The 23279-nt window shown below is 41.8% G+C and overlaps 1 protein-coding gene across 2 annotated transcripts in view; it reads right to left on the bottom strand.

The window, feature by feature from the left end:
* LOC108427783 (fibulin-2-like) overlaps positions 1-19930 on the bottom strand; it is a 58849-nt gene extending 38919 nt beyond the window's left edge. For both annotated transcript variants that reach the window (XM_017698258.2, XM_017698256.2), the window contains exons 1-2: positions 19860-19930; positions 10544-11957 (exon numbers count right to left, since the gene is read on the bottom strand). In XM_017698258.2, coding sequence (XP_017553747.1) covers positions 10544-11864 — 1321 coding nt within the window. In that variant the 5' untranslated portion in view covers positions 11865-11957; positions 19860-19930. The remainder of the gene's footprint in view (positions 1-10543; positions 11958-19859) is intronic.
* Positions 19931-23279: the final 3349 nt, after the last annotated feature.

The raw sequence follows: 23279 nt of genomic DNA on the forward strand, positions 1-23279 counted from the left end.
GCATTAGGCAGTGTATCCAGAAACCTTTATCTGGTAACCTTTTGTGAGGGAGCCTTTAATAGCATTAAACTCTTCAGACATCCGGTTTCTGTCACCACCACTGTGAACAATTCTGACTTTAGAAGAGAGCATTTTGCTCCAAACCATTCTGAATGAATCTGAACCACTTAATTGTGCTGGAAATTTGAAAAATCTATGGAATTGCTCTGTTTAATTGACAGGAAAACCCAAACAGTGCTGTTCAGTGCCTCAATAAAGTGAAAAGCAGATTACAGAATGTAAATAAATGTGTAATAATGGTTGCTTTCTTAAGACCAAAAATGTAGACGTGACAACGCCATGTGTGGACTGGAATGTTCATTTTTCCTCCTGCTATTGGCCCCTGCTGCACTGGCAGAACAACAGCTATTTCCGAAAAGTGTCAGAGAGAGAGGGAATGAGAGAGAGAGAGAGAGAGAGAGAGAGAGAGAGAGGGAATGAGAGAGAGAGAGAGAGAGAGAGAGAGAGAGAAAATGCATCTATAATTCAATTTACTGACTTTTCTGACTTCCCCGACTCCTCAAAAGATCATTTTTATTTTTAAAGATAAATTCCACCCATTTTTATTCCTAATAAAGTACTTAAGACGTAAGCAGTCATTCAGTGTGGTTTGGTGTGAAACGCTCCATTCCCATTCTAGATACATTTTCCTAACTTTTCCTTTCAGTAAAGTATCACAGTTCACAGTGGTAGTATTAGGCTCCAGATGTCAGAGTTTAAGTTACAGAACATTATTACAGAAAATGGTGACAAATATGTTGTATGACATTGTTTCACGATACTTTTCAGAAAAGATTTTGGCCTAAAACATCGATTTTTTTAATACATGCATGGCGCAAAATTAGCAGGGTGTTTTAAGGAAGAAATAATGCCCAAAGAGTTTTTTTTCTTTCAGATTTGTCAACTTTTCACTATCATCCACATTACATATAAAAGCTCAGAAGACAAGTGTTAGTTGACTGGAGGTTTTGGATAGTACATAAAATGGCTAGATTTATGTTGTAGAAAGGGTGAATCCTGTTTCCTGTCACCACTGAAGCATTTTACATCAAACCGCTCTGAATGAGTTTACATTTTGACAAACTACTTATGCAGAAATTTTGAAAAAACGGCAGAATTCCCTGTTAAAGGCTTCAGAGCAGGCTTATGTGGCGAAATGGCTACAAATAATCTCATTGTGATTTGGGCACTTTCATTTAAGGCCTGATTTCACATTAAGCCACAAATATATTGTGCCACGTTGGGCTCCTGTTGAGTCTAGAACAAAGGAAGGAAGGGAAAGTGACCACATGTTTACTCTTCTGGACACACTGATAAGGTTTTACAGTCTCCCTATATACCAAACATAAAGCTGTCAGGATAATCAAACTCACTGTCTCTGCTGGACTACAGTTCTGTGTGTACCTAGAGCTAAAGACTGTACAGGAAAGCGGCACACAAACTAGCAGGGGGTAAAAAGTAACATAAACATTTAATGTAGCTAAAAAAGTTGAAGTACAATGCGCTTTTGGTCACCTTCTCAAATTCTCAAAGCATGCTCATCGGTGAATGTTCACAACAATCGTTGTGTACCATTAAAGTATGTTTTTTTCTTCATACACAATATGACCAAAACTTTGTGGACATCTGCTCGTCCCAAATTGGTTTGTCCTGCTTTGCTGCAGTAACAGCATCTACTCTACCGAAAAGGCACTAGATGCTGGAACATTGCTGTGAGGATTTGACTGCAGCTACAAGAGCATTAGTGAGGCCAGGTACTGATGTTGGATGGTCAGTTCTGGATCACCCCGACTCATCCCAAAGGTATTGGAGGGAGCTCAATCACTCCAGAGATCAGTTCCTCTGCTCCACAGCCCAATGCCTGGGGGCTTTATACACCTCCAGCCCATGCTGGGCATTAAGCATGGCTTATATGCAGCTGCTCTAGAGTGTCCTGTTTTATTAGTCAGTGCTTTTCTATAGATATTATAAAAAATGTGCATTTGTACTCCTGTGTCAGCAGTGAGTGACCTTAATGCAGCTGAAATCATTAATAAGAAGGGGTGTCCACAAACTTTTGAACATAGTGTTTGTTTTTTTCTTTGATATTCGTGTCTCCACATGGTGGAGTTGGTACAGCTAAGCCTGCTACAGTAAAGAATGAGGCCATATCCATCTATATAAATTCAAAACATTTACATTTTGGTCCAGATTTATCAGAAATATAGTACAGAAATCATGTACATAAGATATTATACATTGTATTATGTCTCAAAAGCGATGCTTAAGGCGCATTATCCAAATGACATCACAAGCATATTAATTAGAAGTGCAAAGTGGCTTTTTTTCCAGAATACAGCTCAGCAAGAACTTACTTAACCTTCTCTTTGCTTGAAATGTACGTTTCTTGGGAAATATCCTCAATGATATCATCTCTGTTTTACAGAAAAAAGCCGGGTCCACTTTCGTTTACATTAGCTCACCCAGCCTAATGAGTGTAATGTTAAAAGAGGGTGTTTAAATATGAGTATTTGCTCTCCTGCAGAGTTTAAATCCACCCATGCTGACCTTTGCGGAGGTGGAGAGTATAAGGGAGTGGAGCATTAGGTCATAATCTGTCATGCTTTAGCGTAACAGCAATTAAATAAGCCAGAGGGCTTTGGAAAGAGGAGAGATGAGGTGCGATTAGATGGTAATCCCCTGGAGATAAAGTCAAGAATGCTGTGAGGTGATGCCAGTATGCTTATGCATCATTTTACCCTGACTATATCTAGCATAAACAATGCTAACAATGGCCCATCAAAGTCCTTATAGGAAAGTCTGTCCAATCAGCAGCCATTTGGCCACACCGCCAGGCAGTTATTTCCAGTCATTTGAAGTTACTAGTAAAATCTGACAAAAATGTTATAGTTTATACTGTTTGGCTCAAATAACACACGTGAATCACACATTTCCAGTTTGCTCTGGCTACTGCGCTTGTGAAGATCTCTACAACTAAGGGGGCTTTTCCGTTCACAGCAGGTCAACTAGCTGTTTTTATTAAAGGGCAGGACTTTCCCCATAAACAGATGCAATGATGATGACATTACGAGCTTTTCCATTCATTTTCCAACCAGTGACCTGTTTCCTCCATTTCTGCTCACATTCATCAAGCTAATCAGAGTAAGAAAGCTCATTTTAAATCACTTTAAATGCCTTTTATATACAACTGTGAAGGTTTTGCTAGTAATTGTGAGTAACTGTGCTCCATGCTGGCCTAAGCTGGTTTATGCTGCTTTAGCATAACAGCATCCAAAACACAACATAGCTGGGTATGCTGGTGATCAGCAGGCTGGTGATAGTAGAACCATGATACTCACTGACACAAGCAGTGGGCTTGATTCACCATTCTTAAGAAGAAACACGAACATATTTGTAAATGAGATTGAATGTTTAAAATGAAAGAATGCTAGATGATGCTAGCTAAATAAAAACCGAATTAAAGAACACTAGCAGTACCATGTTAGCTGGCACAATTAGCTGTCATTCATTCTAAGCCACAGTATATTATTCAGACTCATCCGTTGAACCACGTCTTCAAAAACAGGCACCAGATCATCTCCCTTTTATTAACGTCTCATTTGGGAAACCAAACTAAACCCGATGCTGCATGTGGAGGCGATGGCACATCTTCAGAGACTTTTCTTCATAAAATTCTTGCAGATTCACTTGAAAAGTTGCCCTTAGGCGAGCGTGTCTGCCAACGACCCTGTCGGCCCTCCTCGTGGAGCTGATATGAAGCATTACTCATGGAGATTATCGCTAACACCTTTTTCCTGCTCCACAGGATGTCATCATCTTGGAGCTCTTCCGTTCACCCACTGACCTTGACAACTGAGCTCTCGCTGTGCCAATCCATCCGAAAACCTTGGGACGTAGCCAGAGCTCCTCACGCCACTTCCTCTTTTCTAGCAGAAGTTTTAGCGCCAAACTGGGCCTCCTGTACTGTCTACTGTAGCAGTCAATGTGGAATCTAACATCAAGCAGTGGAAAACAAGCATGATCTTGTAAGTAGTACCATTTAAAACAAGCCTTTACTGAACCTAGCATGTTACAGTGCATTGAGGTCTGGTTTTCCGCAGTCGTTCTGGCTAATAACCCCATCAGGAAACCATAAATAAGCATGACACTGAGCAAAGCAGTTCTATTTGATCCTTTAATTCCAGGAAGAGCATGAGTCTAAAGTAAAGAAGCCCTGGAGGTATGTCTCGCACTTTAAAGTCGCAACATGCACATGACAATCAGCGCTGGCTGTAAAGTATGAATTGTGTGGAAGAAATGTCATGCATTCCTACAAAGACCAGGTGCTGGAACAGGTCTGAACACCCTCTCTGTGGTAGCATATGGCTGTCCACTGACTTCAGACAGACATGTGAGTGCTATGTAATATGTTATAGCCACAGTAAACACCAGACAAATCAAAGTAACACTAAGGATGCACACATACAGAATTTCTGGGCCTAACTTTAAGGATGCTAGCTGAATGATGACACGCTAAATGACTAATTCGGTTTATGTCACTATACGTCTTTAGTGTGTTTTCTCCCTTGCTGTACTTCAGTTACACACCTACACATTACAACTACAGGGCCTTTTAGGGCATCCCATTAAACATCCATAAGCATTAATAAAGAGTTTGACCCCCTTTGCAGCTATAACAGCTTCCAGTGTCTGTGTCTGTGGGAATTCTTTGTCCATTCATCCAGAAGAGCTTTTGTAAGGTCAGACATGATATTGGACAAGAGGGCTTGGCAGAGGATGGGGCTGAGGTCAGGGCTCAAGTTCTTCCACGCCAAATTCACTCTGCCATGCCTTTACGGACCTTACTTTGTGCACTGGAGCTCAGTCATGCTGAAATAGAAAAGGGCCTTCCCCAAACTGTTTTTCCAGGGTTGGCCTAAAAGCCTCATTTCCAGTGAAGGGAAATCTTAGTGCTTCAGCATATCAAGGCATTTTAGATAACTATACACTTCTAAATTTGTGGGAACAGTTTGGGGAAGACCCTTTTCCGTTCCAGCTTGACTGAGCCCCTGTGCACAAAGTCCATAAAGGCCTGGCTGGGTGAGTTTGGTGTAGAACACCATGAAACACCTTTGTGACTAGAACAGAGATTAGGAGCCATGCCCTCTTGCCCAACATCAGTGTCTGACCTCAAAAAAGCTTTTCTGGATGAATGGGCAAAAATTCCCATAAACACACTCCAAATTTGTGTACAAAGCTTCCCAGAAGAGTGGAAGCTGTTATAGGTGCAAAAATGGGACCAACTCCATATTAATGTAATCAATTTAGGATGGGATGTCCTAAAAGGTCCTGTAGGTATAAGGTGTAGGTATCCCAATACTTTTGTCCATATAGTGTATATCTAATATCCTCAGAAATTTCTCCTGAAAAATGAATAATGTGTACTTTATGCCTGTTTTGACTGAAAATTAAACAAATCAGTGGTGATCTGTGACTTTTGCCTAGTGCTGTACATAAAGAAATGGACTGGATGTACCAGAACTGACCTCAGCAATAACAGAATCATAAATATTTTGAAATGAAATGACCTCTTTCTAATGTGGCTATCTGCAATCGCACTCTGGGGATTCTGATATCAAAATATTATGAGTATGTAATATGGAGAAAAATAACACTCTAACTAGCTTGTATAAAGATGCTACGTTTTCATGCCAGAGTGAAACCCCATGCTGTTTCTCTGGCCCATCCTCTGGGTGCTAAAACTCATCAAACAATATTCATCTAGAAGTACTCATATTTCATGTTCTAAGAAGCATTTTTATGAGGAACTCCATCTTTCAACAGGACTGGGGAGTCTAGGTCAGCAAAGAGAAGATAAGGAGAACTTCATCATTGTGGTTTTGCTCAAGGCTTGCAAAATGGAATATGTATAATTATGGCAACTGTTTCTGTTTAGGATGGTTTCTGGGATGTAATCAACACCATTTCAGGAACTTCTGACTTTTAAACATATTTTTCTTATTTGCATCATAGCTCCACTATCTGGTGTGGCCCAGAGGAGGATCAGTTCCTCTTTCAAGTCTTGGCTCCTGTTTCCTCTTTTTAGGATGCTTTAAGTGAACTGAACTGAATGGAACAGTTACTTTTAATGCATAATTATATAGAAAGACACATTTTTTTCTTCAAAAAGGATTTGTACAAAAACTTGCTCTTACATAATAATTAACAAATCATAAACTAATCAAGTCTTTAGAGTTATTAGTTAATAAAGTAACAATTTACATAATGTAGTTATAACTGAAGTTTGGGGGGAGGAACATGCCTAAAACCCCTCTTTCTTCCAATCTAACACCCTCTGTTTTCACAGTCCCCACTGCTACCCCATCTCCTCCCTGTTCCTCAGCCCGGCATCTACTACAGCTATGAGGGGGTCTGGTCTTCTAGCTACATGCAGAACCTACCTAGAACTCCGGTCTTAGTTCTTAGAGTCCCACCCCCTAATCAGTCATCCCTCATACTACCATCACCATGTTGAAGGCATTGTCTAAACTCAAAAATGTTAATATATGACCAATTGATTAGATGTTATCCATGATTAGTGAATATATTAAATGAGTATTTTATCAAATAAATAAAATAATAATCATCTTGGCTGCTAAAGTAATGTGTCTTTCATAAAGCCTGATGAAAAGAATGCTAAAAACTTTAGGCTTCCAAAATATTAAGCTTATTAAACAGCAGTGATTTTCTTGCTCATGTTTTACAAATGATGTATAAATTATATGTAAACGATCTGTAACATTTTTGCATCTCATAAATAAAAGTGAAATAAATCAGTTTACTGAAATCTCTATGTCCATTTACAAACCTCTTACCGGGGAATAAGGCATAGTAATCCACTAACAACCTCAGTATACACTCCTGTCCACCCTGCCATGATACCTCTATTTGTGACAGACCAGACCACCGTTGAGGATGTATGCATGAGCTGGTCGGTTTTATTAAACTTCAGGCAAAAACAAGCACTCCAAACAGAAGGTAAACTAAAATATGAAAGTTACTTGTACCAAAGACAAGAATGGAAACCACCTGGGAAAGAAGGGGGAACAAACTGCACACAGCTGGAAACATGTGCATCTTTTACACAGTGATAGAAAGCACAACAGCACAGAGAAAGTATAGATTTCACACACTGGTATGTCTCACTGTGGCCAACATGCATCCCAAAGACAACAGACAGGTTTGGTCCGATTCTGGCTTTCCTATGTGCGTGCTGGTTGACTATCAGGTAGATGTTAGGTCAGAATAGGACCAGATCCTGGAGACCTTCATACCCTTTTGCCTTGAGTCTACATCTATGGGTCAACTGTGGCGTGAATATTGTACACCAACAATGTAGTTGGGCCACATTGGCACCAGATTTGATCCATATCCTTATGTCTTACTCACTTTACAGTGGGTGGGCCAGATCTGGGCCAAGGACCTAGCCCTGTACTAGGCCAGAACAAACCAAGGATGTGGCCCACAAGTGAGCCATGAAAAATCTGCAGACTGGGCATAACTCCCTTGGCGGAAGATTTAAATGAGGACCATCTGCAAATTCTAAGAATGTCTTGTCAGCAGGATGCTCAATTCCACAGAGCTAAACAGGCCTAACTGTTGTCTTTGTAATGAAATGCACAGTTGATCAGTGTTAACTCCTTGAATGGCCAGAGCCTCAGCTAATTACCTCTGTAGTCCATGTTGCTGAATAATAAGCCTTAGTATCTCACAAGCCTGGAAATGTAAGGAGTTAAGTACTGAAGGTATTCACACTATACTGAGAAAAGCATATGGTGACATAATGTGACATAGTTCATCACGAAAACTATAAGTATCACCATTTTGCCCACCTGTACACACTTAAAAATGATGGTTCTTCAAGGGTTTTTAAAGAAAATGGTTCAACATAGAACCATGAACACTCAAAGAACCATTTGCAGGATTAAAGCATTCTTTGCATTATGAAATGGTACTTCAGAATGATGGAGAGTGCTAGATAGTAGATAGTTCTACATAATAAACTTCCTAAAAACAGTTCTATATAGCACAAAAAGGGTTCTTCGATTGTAACAAGCCTGACATTGTAGAAATGGAAGAACATTGGTGCTTTTTCAAAAAGGTTCTATACAGAATCTTCTACAGCAAATTCTTCATCATTCTGAAGAACATTTTCACAAAGATCATGCAAAGGGTTCTTTGAGTGTTCATGGTTCTGTAAAGAACCTTTTTCTTTACTAAAGAACCCTTGAAGAACCATCACCTCTCTGCCCTAATGTTCCTGTTTACTAGGCTGAAAGACCCACATGACACACTTCATTTTGGACTTGGTAGGTGTTCTATTTACACATAATTCCTAGCTAATATAATTAATGTGGTGGATCTGTCTGTTCCTGTTTGTATCAGAAAATTTCAGCCTACTGCAATCAAAAATTCCTTTGATGTGCATATGAGACACAGTGTATGGTGGAATGACAAGTTTGACAAGTCTTCAGGGTTGGATGAAACAGCTCTTGTTGTTGCAATGACGGGGAGGAGATTATGCTATTACTCTGAAAAAGAATGAATCATGAATCTTGACTTCCTCTATACACAATTCTAGGACATGAGTTTCTTGCTGAACGAAATTGTGTTATTTTCAGCATTATTTTGTAGAGGAGGGGTGGATAACACAGTTCCTGGAACATGAAGAACACAGCTTAGTGTGCTATCTGCTGCAATGTTAGTGATGAAAGGCCTTTTATAGATAAATCATGTCTGTCAGAATGTCAAGTGCTCTTCTGACAGTTGCATTGACTGCGGAACAAGAGAAAGGTTATCAACGTAGGCCTATATTTGAATTCTCATAATAGTCAGTCCAGTTAATGTTAAACCTCAAAGACTGACCCATACCTACACCAATTACCTGTAGTTGTTAGGTTTAGCAATGTCGGGCTGATTCATTACAACATCCATTGAATCTGAAACGGCTCTTTTATCTGTGATTGAGGCACTAAAAACTGCCAAAGGTGCAGTACAGTCCTCAGTACTCATTCTGCTGGACGTCTCAGCCGCTTTTGACACAGTCAATCATGAATTTCTCCTATCTACTCTATCAAACATGGGTATCTCAGACAATGCGCTACTATGGTTCAGATCGTACCTCACTGGGCGCTCATTCAAGGTGTCGTGGCATGGAGAGCTCTCCTCAGCCCACTTGCTATCCACTGGGGTTCCCCAGGGATCGGTATTGAGACCCCTTCTCTTTTCTATTTACACCACCTCTCTAGGCCGGGTTATCCGCTCACATGGCTTCTTGTACCATTGCTATGCTGACAACACCCAGCTCTATCTGTCATTCCCGCCTGATGACCCGTCGATCTCTGTGCGGATATCGCAGTGCCTCTCGGACATATCCGCATGGATGAAGGAACACCACCTTCAACTAAACCTGTCCAAGTCTGAACTTCTGGTTATACCAGCTAAACAATCCATTCAACACAACTTCACCATAACCATCGACTCACTCTCACTCTCCCCGACAAAGGTTGCTAGGAACCTGGGGGTTATGGTAGATGACCAACTCTCCTTTATGCACCATGTTGCCTCGGTGGCTCGGTCCTGCCGCTTTGCGCTGTACAACATCAGACAGATACGGCCGTTTCTAACACAACAAGCCACCCAACTCTTGGTACAAGCAGTGGTCATCTCACGGCTCGACTACTGCAATGCCATACTAACGGCCCTCCCGGCCTGTGTTGTAAAACCACTGAAGATGGTTCAGAACGCTGCAGCGCGTCTGGTCTTTAACCAACCAAAACGGGCTCATTGAGCTCCACTGGTTACCGGTTGCTGCTCATATCAAATTTAAAACTCTTATGATTGCCTACAAGGTGTTAACAGAGCAGGCTCCTTCCTACCTGCACTCGCTCCTAAAGGCTTACAGCACCGCCCGGCCGCTGCGATCCTCCAATGAACGTCACTTAGCTTTGCCAAACATTCACACAAAGCAATCGAGACTGTACTCATACTTGATTCCCCAATGGTGGAACAAGCTACCTTCCACTGTCAGAGCAGGGGCGTCCCTCGCTATTTTTAAGAAACTCCTGAAGACAGAGATCTTCAGGGAGCACTTACTCTAATCGCCTCTTGCAATCTAAACACTACCTCATCTCCTTCTTGCCCTCCTTCCCTTCTCTACCCCGCTATTACCCTTTGGCCTCCTTTAAGGCCTGACTATGTTTGTTCTATGTACCTCATTATTTGTAAGTCGCTTTGGATAAAAGCGTCTGCTAAATGTAATGTAATGTAATGTAATGATAAGTCATATGTCACTAATTAGCATGCTGCTAACTGTATGCCTAAGCCATCTCACTTTCCAAAAACCACATCAGGTTGTGACTGATCAGCCAAAATAAAAATATTCATAAATTAGTGATTGATAATCATGTGTTTGGAGCAAAAATCAATTATGATCATGCATCCCTAACAAGACAGCTCCTCTCACCTCCTTGGTTCTTGTGCTCTGCATATAGTTCATTTTCGTCCTCCTCCTTCTCCTCTTGGACCTCTGTTTGTGAAAGCCTGGGAGTCTCATGTTCCTTCAAACTCATGACTGGTGAGTTAGTAGGGCTGCTCTGTGTTTTAGGGCTGGTGTATTCTGGGCTTGTGGAGTGAAACTTTGTGTCAGAGTGTTTCACATGCTTCCCAGTGCCTCTGTGATGTGTGCCATGGCTCTCCCTGTGGATGTGATGAATAGTATCCCCTGCTTCTTCTTCATCCAAGAAACGATGTGTGGCAGCCCTTGATGGGATCAGTCTCTCTGTTTGGATGCGTTGTGTTGTCTGTGCACCAGCAGTTTCTGGCTCAGAAGGAGGGGTCTCCTTTTTGAAACTTACCGTCTGGCCTTCTTGATGTGCTGTAGTGGTGGGAACCAGTGGTGAGGGAGAATTCATGGCTTCTTCCGTGTCATATGCACCTAGTATTTCTCTAAGCTCTTTTCTGCTGTCTTTGTGTAGACCATCATGGTAAGACTGAGCTTCAGGACTGACAGGTGAAGAAGATTGAGTGGAACCCTCTGGCTTTGATGTTGAGGTGGTTTCTGGGAAGTAGTCATAGTCTGCAGTCTTGTCAAACTCTGATGGGTTGTTGTAGTAGACGGGTAAGAAATTACTGGGGAATCCAGGATGATGTTTGGTGGGGATGTCGACAGGACCTTCACGTTCGGTGATAAGAAGCTCATTACGGTCCTCTTCCTTCGCTTCATGTTCTGCAGGCTGCTTTGGTCCCTTGACCATTTCTGAGTCACAGTTGGGAATTGGGGAACACATCAGGTCACCTCCATCATTCGGGCAGTGGCACACCTGACATGGATCCATGCGGAAGGAGTGGCCAGCTTCGTACGTCTGGTTTTTGTAGATGCACCCGACCCGCAAGCAATGGGGACAACTCTCAGTAGATTCAGAAAAGTCAATACAGTTAGCTGGGATTTCAGGGCAAGGAATGAAGTGGCATCCTATCTTCCCTCCACCCTCAGGGCAAGAGCATTCTGTGCTGCCAGAGTCTACTAAGTAAAACTCTCCTTCAGGAACCTTCCCGTTTTTGAATCCCGCACTGATGCAGTCGTAATACTGATAACCTTTGCAAGTGCATCCTCGCCGGAAACAAGTAGCACAGCACTCTCCCTCTTCCAACATCTCCTCAATGCAGTTCTCCAAAACTGGACAGTCTACTCCAGTGCAGTCCTTTTCACCAATGCACATTTGGAGGCAAAACAGCAGTAAAATGCAACTGATGCCTGTCAACTGAACACGAATTTGCTTATTCATTCTTGCACTGGACTCTTGATTAACTGAATCCTTAGAAGTCCACCCACATTTAAAACCATACAGGGCCTCCCTTGTGCTCTGACCACTGCTGACCTACAATATAGAAAGAGAGAGACATGTTATTGCTACCAGCACGTTTCCTGTCATGCTGTTTCATCTAACCTAAATCAACAGCTTGTGTGGGGGACATTAGTAAAAGTCAACTGAGTCTGGCATTTACAGCCATATGGGTGTCACAGAAGCCTGACATAACATCAACATTTCAAAACTAGCAGGCTTACATTGTAAAATAGTTAAAAAGATAACACAGAACCATATGTTTAACATGAAACCTTGCTTGCACATGCTAATTCCAACACATCATAACTTAAGCTGGACATATAACTGAAACAGTGTTCTTTTAGTGTGATGGTAGTTTACATATGGAGTCGCCGACCATAAAAACATATGAGGCTGAAACAATTATAAGCTTTTATAATTTAGCTGAGTTTGCAATTCAGCTATAAGAAGTCTAGAAATTATAACTTTCATGTAATATAAAATATGCAATGAGGGGAAAGTGAGACAAAGCACAAAGTGCCATCATATGGCATTTAAAGCCTCTTTTGCTAAAGAGAGATGTAAAACACAAGACATATGTACAAAAACTGCACTTATAGCTGTGAAATATACTCCACATATATATGCTACTGTGTAAAAGTCAGAGACCACCTTTAAATTTAACTTGCAGTCAAAAAGGCCATTAACCCTTTAAAACCACAAGCTTATTACATACTTATTACATGCTTATTACATACATTTGGGGCAGTCGTGGGCTGGAGGTTAGGGATCTGGCCCTGTGACCGGAAGATTGCCGGTTCAATCCCCAGGGCCGACAGTCATTGAGCAAGACACCTAACCCCCAACTGCTCCCCGGGCGCCGTGGATAGGGCTGCCCACCGCTCCGGGTAAGTGTGCTCACTGCCCCCTAGTGTGTGTGTTCACTGGTGTGTATGTGGTGTTTCACTTCACGGATGGGTTAAATGTGGGGTGGAATTTCCCCGGTTGTGGGATCAAAAAAGTATCACTTACTTACTTACTTACTAGTGCTAATTATAATAACCACACCTACAATGTAAACTGGCAGAGTTATTCTGAGGTTATAGAAGTGTGTAGTAAAACATTGGACCCACTGGTGAGTTCTGGCCATTTGAGGAGGTAAGTACTAGTTACTTATTTAAGGAAAAAGCATGAAACATTTAAACAGATAATTGAAAAAAATATATTAAAATATGACAGTTATTTCAGTATTTAATGTGTCCACATTTTGCCTTCAGTTTTACAGAAAAAAATCTGCAGTAATATTTTTTTCCACATCTCTAAGCTTCCGTTTTAGTAGTTAGTCCACTCACATGAGGTGGATAGTCTATTTGCATGGAGTGTACATCTTTTCAGGCCCACAACATTGAGCGTAGGGATGGACAGATGGATGTTTTCAGATCTGAAGCAGCTTGATTTTCTCCTCTCTCTCAAAGATGAAAGCTTTAATTGCTGTTTATCTGATGGGGACAGTTTTGGTGTGTACCGGGTTTTCCAGGTGGTTGTTAGGAGTCACATTTTCTCTGCAGCTTTTATTCATTTTTTAAACTCCAGATTTGGAAACTTAATTGCTGTTTTGACTGAAAATGAAATAAACTAAGCGTGGTTGCTAATTTTACAAAGTGCTGTTTAGAATATTCATTTATGCTATATGATATAATTCGCTATACTGCAACTAGGTGTGATCCATAGCATTGATTACCATGCAAAATCTTCATCCTGGACCAAGCTTACCACCAGAATAAATTAAACCCTAACACTTTTTAAAGCTGTCTGTGTTCTTCAAACATTAGGCCTTTGATTCTGCTATAATGTTGGACACCACCAATCAGGGATTCCCTCCATTGATCTCTGCAGTGGAATCGTACTCCACTCACACATCCCTGGAACTTAAGACACCATCTCTCATAAACAGCACTTTTTCAGAGGCTTCAAGGCCAAGGTTAATGAGAAACAGGCACCAAGGAGACCCCAATGAGTCTAGTAATGGAAAACAGCCCCCATTTACAATAATAAACACCACACGTACCTGCAGCCATAAAGATCTGCCAGCGGACTTCCGTTAGACTTCAGTGTATACATTCACACTGCACTTTGTTGCAGTTCGATGGTTGCTTGCATTTAACATATGTAGTGAATTTTGGCCTTGTGTTTTCACTTAAACACCCTTTTATCTTAAGTGGTGTAAAATCTCTTTGATGTTTGAGTGAAAAGTGAAAAGTGAAAAGTGAAAAGTGAAAAAACCGTCTTAGAGACAGAGTTAGAAAAAACAACATGAGAGGGTGAGTGAATGAATGAGAGAACAAAAGAGAGAAAGAGAGAGAGAGAGAAAGAGAGCGAAAGAGAGAAAGAGAGAGAGAGAGAGCGAAAGAGAGAAAGAGAGAGAGAGTGAAAGAGAGAAAGAGAGAAACACATACCTTGTGCTTGTACACCCTTTTTTAAAACTAGACATCTGAGGTGTGACATAAGGGTTTATTAACTGATGATTTGTAATTGGGATTATTTGAATTGTAAGAAAATGCAGAAACTGCAACTAACTTCAAAGACTGAACTTTGGCAGTGTGGAAATTTGGAGGTGACTGAAAATGAACTAAGTCAAGGGTGGTCTCTAACATTTTCACAGTACTGTACTTTGACTGAATTTCTCACACTACTTTTCTTCAATCTGTGTCAAGCATAAGCTTAAGAATGGATGTAAATCAAAAATGCACTGTTCAGGTGCCCCACAGGTTCACCATGTAATAGCATGTCAGTGTACAGATGACAGCTTGTAGTGAAGTTGTTACAAAGGGCAAAACTCAATTCTCCTGACATGTTATAAGTTCATCAGTAGACACCTTCTTTGCTCTTGTGTTGATTTGTATACAGTGAGACATGCTGGAACATGTCCTCTACTTCCACATTGGAGTGTACAGTCAGTATTTATTGCCTCTGGGAGGACACCATTGCCAAACAGGAAAGTGAGACGGTTTTTAAACCTTCTTAATAAGGCTCTGTTAAAAGAAGGCTAATGTTTCTCTCATGACTTCATATAAATAATAGGAAAAGCAGAGAATAAATTTAGAGTTATTAGGTCAATTATTCATGCTTGATTTTCAAGTGGATAAACAATCTGTACAAGTGTTAAACATTTATTTCTGTTAAACTTTCTTACACACATTGACCTTGTACTTCTATGAACTGGCCACTATATTAGAAATATGTACTTCCACTGACTGAAACACATATGTTGAACTTCCACTTCCTGGCCACCTTATTAGAAACACATACCTTGTACTTCCACTCACTGGCCACTTTATTTGAAACACCTACCTTGTACTTCCACTCACTGGCCACTTTATTAGAAACACCCACCTTGTACTTCCACTCACTGGCCACTTTATTAGAAACACCCACCTTGTACTTCCACTCACTGGCCACTTTATTAGAAACACCCACCTTGTGCTTCTGCTAACTGAAACACATATGTTGTACTTCCACTTACTGGCCACTTTATTGGAAACACATACCTTATGTTTCCACTCACTGGCCACTATATTGTAAACATCTACCTTGTACTTGCACTCACTGACCACTTTATAAAAAACAACTCCTTTGCACTTGAAACACTGGTTACTTTGTTAGAAACACCTACCTTGTCTTTCCACTTACTGGTCACTTTAATAGAAATACACCACCTGTACTTCGAATCACTTGTCACTTTATCCAACTACCTCATAGGCCAACTATATAGGTGTACAGTTAATGTGGCCCATCTGTTGTTGTGCATTTGTCAGCTAACCTCTACCAATTATCAATGGTCAGTTTCTCACCGCAGGACCACTGTTCAACCAGTTGAGAGTGGTCCTCAACACAGAAATATTCTGGCAATAGCAGCTCTGTGGTCAGAAACTGACCTCTGATAAAGGATGGCTAACACAAAGTGTGCATCAACAGATGAGCCACACTATACACCAGCAAGATGGAGCTACAAGACAGGGCTTTCTAATAAAGTGGCTGGTAAATGTATGTATATTATGTGAAGACACTGTTCACTGTGCAGCTGAGAAAGTCCAACACAAGCTCTTTCAGATGTTATGCTTTCAAGTGCATGAGGTTTCCACCACAAACTGCCACTGTAAGCACATGGAGAAGACTTACAATGCACTAAACCTCAGAAAAAACCTCCCATGCTGTTAATAGATCAGAAGTCAGAAGAATAGAACAGACAGGGCCAAACAAAAGCATGGCCCTGATACAAAAAGCAGATCAAAAAAGTGGGATTTATTGTTTAAGCTGGCAGTTTCCCAGCAGCCCTTCTGCCATAAACTTATCAGGTGTATATATTCACAGTAGGTTACTAAATTTAAATCAGTTGTTCACTGAAATGCTTAATACAGCAAGACAGTGCAGACGTTCCATCATTTTAGCCAAACACCTTTAACCAATCAACCGCTTTCAATCCTGGATGTATACTGGAGAGGAGCAATCAGAGCTATCAGTGTTCTAACAGTTAAGATTAGCAGTTTATCTGTGAGCCTTTGATGTCAATTTGGTAAGGCATTGACTTTAGATATCTCACAAACAACACCCATCCATTAACGATAGAGCAAACATCAGACTTCTTCATTGTGGGTCTCTGGATATATATATATATATATACACTGCTCAAAAAAATAAAGGGAACAACACAATATAACTCCAACTTAAACAACACAATATAACTCCAAGTAAATCAATCTGTGAAATCAAACTGTCCACTTAGGAAGCAACACTGATTGACAATCAATTTCACAGCTGTTGTGCAAATGGAATAGACAACAGGTGGAAATTATTGGCAATTAGCAAGACACACTCAATAAAGGAGTGGTTCTGCAGGTGGGGACCACAGACCACTTCTCAGTACCTTTCTGCTTTCTGGCTGATGTTTTGGTCACTTTTGAATGTTGGTGGTGCTTTCACACTCGTGGTAGCATGAGACGGACTCTACAACCCATACAAGTGGCTGAGATAGTGCAGCTTATCCAGGATGGCACATCAATGCGAGCTGTGGCAAGAAGGTTTGCTGTGTCTGTCAGTGTAGTGTCCACAGCCTGGAGGCGCTACCAGGAGACAGGCCAGTACACCAGGAGATGTGGAGGAGGCCGTAGGAGGGCAACAACCCAGCAGCAGGACCGCTACCTCCGCCTTTGTGCAAGGAGGAACAGGAGGAGCACTGCCAGAGCCCTGTAAAATGATCTCCAGCAGGCCACAAATGTGCATGTGTCTGCACAAACGGTTAGAAACCGACTCCATGAGGATGGTATGAGGGCCCGACGTCCACAGATGGGGGTTGTGCTCACAGCCCAACACTGTGCAGGACACTTGGCATTTGCCAGAGAACACCAGGGTTGGCAAATTCGCCACTGGCGCCGTGTGCTCTTCACATGTGAAAGCAGGTTCACAATAAGCACATGAGACAGACGTGACAGAGTCTGGAGATGCCATGGAGAGCGATCTGCTGCCTGCAACATCCTTCAGCATGACCTGTTTGGCAGTGGGTCAGTAATGGTGTGGGGTGGCATTTCTTTGGAGGGCCGCACAGCCCTCCATGTGCTCGCCAGAGGTAGCCTGACTGCCATTAGGTACCGAGATGAGATCCTCAGACCCCTTGTGAGACCATATGCTGGTGCGGTTGGCCCTGAGTTCCTCCTAATGCAGGACAATGCTAGACCTCATGTGGCTTGAGTGTGTCAGCAGTTCCTGCAAGATGAAGGCATTGAAGCTATGAACTGGCCCGCCCGTTCCCCAGACCTGAATCTGATTGAGCACATCTGGGACATCATGTCTTGCTCCATCCACCAATGCCACGTTGCACCACAGACTGTCCAGGAGTTGGTGGATGCTTTTGTCAAATCATCAATTCAAATGTATTTGTATTGCGCTTTTTACAACGGATGTTGTCACAAAGCAGCTTTAGAGAATTTCGGAAAAGACAAAGTTTCAACAGGACTGTAAGAATGTACAGAAACCCCCCCGGTGGGCAAGCCAAGGGCAACAGTGGCAAGGAAAAACTCCCTCAGAACTGAGGAAGAAACCCTGGGAGGAACCAGGCTCACCAGGGGGGACCCATCCTCCTCTGGTCAAACTACCTACAAGTGATTATACTACTAATATTAATAGCAGTAATATTGGTATTAGGAATAACTAGGAGTCTATGAGAACATCAGTGTAGGGTGGGCAGCTAGTCCATGGCAGGTGGTGGCAGCTGGGGCATGGGCAGCTGGTAGTGCCCAAGTGGGTAGCAGGAGGGCTCGGCAGTCGGAGTCTAGGTCTGGGAGGAGATCCCTCAGGAGACCATCCGCCACCTCATCAGGAGCATGCCCAGGCGTTGTAGGGAGGTCATACAGGCACGTGGAGGCCACACACAATACTGAGTTGGATCAGCCTGTCGTGTGTTTTTCCACTTTAATTTTGTGTGGGACTCCAAATCCAGGCCTCCATTGGTTAATAAATTTGATTTCCATTGATGATTTTGTGATTTTGTTGTCAGCACATTCAACTTTGTACAGAACAAAGTATTCAATGAAAATATTTCATTCATTCAGATCTAGGATGTGTTATTAGAGTGTTCCCTTTATTTTCTTGAGCAGTGTGTATATATATATATATATATATATATATATATATATACACACACACACACACACACACACACACACACACACATACATACACTTTACAGGAGAAGGAAAAAACATACTTTACTACTTTAATGCAGGTAAATGGAACCAGACTTTTTTTCCCATGTCATTTTGTGCTGTTTCTTTTGGTCCATTCATCAAGGAATTTACACACAATGCAAAGAGCAACCAGCATTTTCAAATTATGTCAAAACATTTCAAAAACTGAAAAACAATAAAAATGAAGATACAAGGTTTTCATCCAACAACAGCGATAGGGAGGAGGGAAGAGAAAAAGAGGGAGAAAGGAAGAGAGCAAGTGAAAGAGACAGCAGGCCCACAGATAGAGAGAAAGGGAGATCATGTGAGAGAGTGGGAAAGAGAGAGAAAGCGAGAGAGAGAGTGAGAGAGAGAGAGAGAGAGAGAGAGAGGCAGACAGAGAGGGAGAAAAAATGAGACAGAACATGAGAGAGAGAAATAGAGAAAGAGAGGTCTTGTGAGAGACATAAAATAAAGACAGTTACACAGAAAGAAAAGTGTAAGAAATATAGAGAGAAAGAGAAGAGAGAGGGGGAGAAAGTAACAGAGAGTGACAGAGACGGAGTAAGAAAAAAGAGAAAAAACATGAGAGGGTGAGGGAATGAGTGAGAGCGAAAGAGAGAAAGAGAGAGCGAAAGAGAGAGAGAGAGAGAGAGAGTGAAAGAAAGACAGACAGAGAGAGAGAGAGAGAGAGAGAGAGAGAGAGAGAGAGAGAGAGAGAGATCTGTTGCATCTTGTCACAACCAAAGGGACAACCAAGGCAAGACATGAACTTGTTTCTTTCACTCTTTCTTTCTTTCTTTCTTTCTTTCTTTCTCTCTTTCTTTCTTTCTCTCTCGGTAATTAAAAATCTTACACTTTTCCTACAGTTTCCACATTTTGCTTTTCTTTTTGTGTCTGTGTTAATTGCTGCTCCAGTGCTGAGAGAGACAGAACAGCGGGGAGTGAGTGGGAATAAAGTAAAGAGAGGAAAAGAGAGATGCAGATTTACTGAACAAACTGTAGAACAACAAACACGTCGCACAGCCGTAACGCTTAAAACATCACTATAATCCACCAACTTCACTGAGACGCATCGTTCACCGCTCCTCTAACTGAAGCCGATGAACAGCTCGTGTTTATCACAGCGTTCACTTCTGCTTTTTCCGAGAACCGTCATACCATCGCAGTATAGTCAGATGTTCTGTTGCTGCGCTAAACTGTGACTTTTTCCTGCATATGAACTCTACAGACTTACCTGAAGTGCAGAGCTCCGTTATGCGCCTCCGCCCGCTGAGCGTAGAGCTGCACTTCTCCTTCTACTGACGATGTTTTTGCTTTTCCCACCCGTTTTCAGAGCCACGCCTTTGCGCTTTGATTGGCTAGTAGGTGGCCAATAGGCGGACCGCTGGAGAGTACAAATTTTTAGCCAATTGTAGCGCAGGAAGAGGGACGCTCCTAGCCAATCCTTATACGGGATTGGAGAGAAAGGATAATATTAGCCAATCCCTGAATACAAGCGGTCTCTCAATGGGAGGGACACATGTTTCACTCACTGTTCCTCAACCAGGGGGTGTGTTATGTCAAGGGTGTCAAACTCAAGCAGAAAAATAGAGAAAAATATTTTTATTTTATTGTTAATTGATGTTGTGCTATAAGCCGAACTGGCCATACTTGTATTCACTCTCCCATCCAAATCATTGAATTCAGGTGTTTCAATTACTTCCATGGCCACAGGTGTATAAAATCAAGCCCCTAGGCCTGCAGACTGCTTCTACAAACATTTGTGAAAGAATGTGTCGTTCTCGGGAGCTCAGCGAATTCCAGCGTGGTACCGTGATTGGACGGCACCTGTGCAACAAGTCCAGTTATGAAATTTCCTCGCTACTGAATATTCCACAGTCAACTGTCAGCGGTATTATAACAAAGTGGAAGCGATTGGGAACGACAGCAACTCAGCCACGAAGTGGTAGGCCACGTAAAATGGTCAGAGAATGCTGAGGTGCATAGTGCGCAGAGGTCACCAACTTTCTGCATAGTCAATCTCTACAGCCCTCCAAACTTCATGTGGCTTCAGATTAACAGTGCAGAGCTTCATGGAATGGCTTTCCATGGCTGAGCAGCTGCATCCAAGCCTTACATCACCAAGCGCAATGCAAAGCGTTGTTTGCAGCGGTGTAAAGCGCCACCACTGGACTCTAGAGCAGTGGAGACGTGTTCTCTGGAGTGAAGAATCAACCTTCCCCGTCTGGCAATCTGATGGATAAGTTTGGGTTTGGCGGTTGGCAGGAGAACGGTAACTGTCTGACTGCATTATGCCAAGTGTACAGTTTGGTGGAGGGGGGATTATGGTGTCAGGTTGTTTTTCAGGACTTGGGCTCCGCCCCTTAGTTCCAGTGAAAGGAACTCTTAATGCTTCGGCACCAAGAGATTTTGGACAATTTCATACTCCCAACTTTGTGGGAACCGTTCGGGGATGGCCCCTTCCTGTTCTAACATGACTGTGCATCAGTGCACAAAGCAAAGTCCATAAAGACATGGATGAGCAAGTTTGGTGTGGAAGAACTTCACTGGCCTGCACAGAGTCCTGACCTCAACCTGAACACTTCGGATGAATTAGCCCAGAGACTGCAAGCCAGGCCTGCTTGTCCAACATCAGTGTCTGACCCCACAAAGGCACTTTTGGAAGAATGGTCAAAAATTCCCATAAACACACTCCTAAACCTTGTGGAAAGCCTTCCAAGAAGAGTTGAAGCTGTTTTAGCAGCAAAGGGTGGGCCAACATCATATTAAACCCTATGGATTAAGAATGGGATGTAACTGAAGTTCAAATGAGTGTTGAGGCAGATGAGCAAATGCTTTTGGCAATGTAGTGTATTACATGGACACTTGAAATTTTCAAAATTTAATCTTTTAAACCTGCCTATTTGCTTGAACTAGATACCTGGCATCCTTTCTTTGCTGCAAGTTCATTAAGACTTGGGCTCAGTTTCTGAGCTGCTGAGCTGACATTGAACTGAAGCTGAAAGGCATTGTGGTGATATGACCAGTGTGGAACTGCACAGGAACTGCTGTCCCATAAACTGTTGTTGGGGCAGGAGAGTCACGGCACATTACATTGCAGTGCATGCTGGGGACTGTCATGCAGCACATTGTGAAACAGGCTAAAATTAATGGAAAATTAAAATACTTTTGCAGGCTGGAAAGGATTGTGTGGTGGGCCTGATCTGGCCTGCGGGATTTGTGTTTGACACTAGTGCGTAGTGGTCTTTCTTCTCCTGCAAAGTTTCCTACTTTATTTAAAGGTGTCATAGAATGGAAAACTGTATTTACACTGGCACTGATGAATAAGGACAGTTCAGGACAGTACATGGAGCGAATGTTCTATGATCCTCAAACACTTTTGTCCCCTCCTTCAAATATATATCCTGCATATGCAAAAGAGGTGGGTAAATCAGGCCAATTCCAAAATCATGAGCTGTTACGCAACAGTGTTGAGTCATTAATATTCATGCCCCTAAAATGCACATACATCTGCCCATATTCTAGCCCTGGTGAGCAGCTAAAATCCTGTATCAAACAAGAATTGAAAACATTTCACTTTCAAAACTACAGCAGTCTCTCCTCAGTTCCCAAATGCTTATAGAGTGTTGATAAAAGAAGAGGTGATGCAGCACAATGGTAAACATGCCTGACTTTTTTGGAACGTGTTGTTGCCATCAAAATTTAAAACGTGTGTATATTTTTCAAAAAACAAATAAAATTTCACAGCTTAAACATTGGTTGTGTTTGTAGTATTTTCCTCTAAAAATATGGTTTGCATATCATTGCATCCTATTTTTATTTATATTCTGCATGGTATCCCAAATTTTGGAAAAAGGGGTTGTAATTAGTTAGTTGACAAACATGTTGTGTCAGTTCGAATTTGGGATATCAAATTTGGGTTGCTTAACATCAGTCCTAGGCTGCTTTTCGTTGCCAGCCCTGGCCACAAACAACTTAGTGAATTATTGCCAGGTGAATATGAAGTCACTAAGCACTTTTACATGATCAGCAAGTGCACCAGAATAGTGTTGCTACACTGTATATTCACAATATAATTATTATTATCTTCCTCATTTCTTATTGCCAGCCATTTCTTTACCTATGTCTACTTGTTGACTGGTGTACTTGTTAAGTATGCACTGTCTGATGTCTGATGCCCATCTTGTCTTTTATATATACAGCATTTGTATATGTAAAACCTAAGTGGTATGCCATCCTTCCATAAATTTGCTGTGGGTCAGAAATAGCCTGTTCTTGGCCAAATTGTGGTTGTTCCAGTTACCAGCAGGGTAAGTGTTGGCTTAGAGTTGCAATCATGGCTGAGATATACCAGAACCATCATTCCTGTTGACACTGAAAAGTTCCAGCATGCTGGAGGTAGGCCAGAATCTGACCATCCGTTAACGTAATTAGCATTTCTGAAAGCCTCAACAGAGCAAGTGTTTTTGCTCATCTTTTCATACTACAGAAAAATGTAAATATCTACATCATGACAGGTCCAGTTGTGACCCAAGCAGGTGGAAAATGAGCAAGAACCGCAACCCATTGGCTCTTACTTGAGTCCTTATTGTTGAATGTGCAGTGGAAAAACAGACTTTATTAGACGTTTCAAATGAGCAGATTGCAGGCAAAC

The sequence above is a fragment of the Pygocentrus nattereri genome, chromosome 9 (genome assembly GCF_015220715.1).
Source record: "Pygocentrus nattereri isolate fPygNat1 chromosome 9, fPygNat1.pri, whole genome shotgun sequence".
Classification (NCBI taxonomy): Eukaryota; Metazoa; Chordata; class Actinopteri; order Characiformes; family Serrasalmidae; genus Pygocentrus; species Pygocentrus nattereri.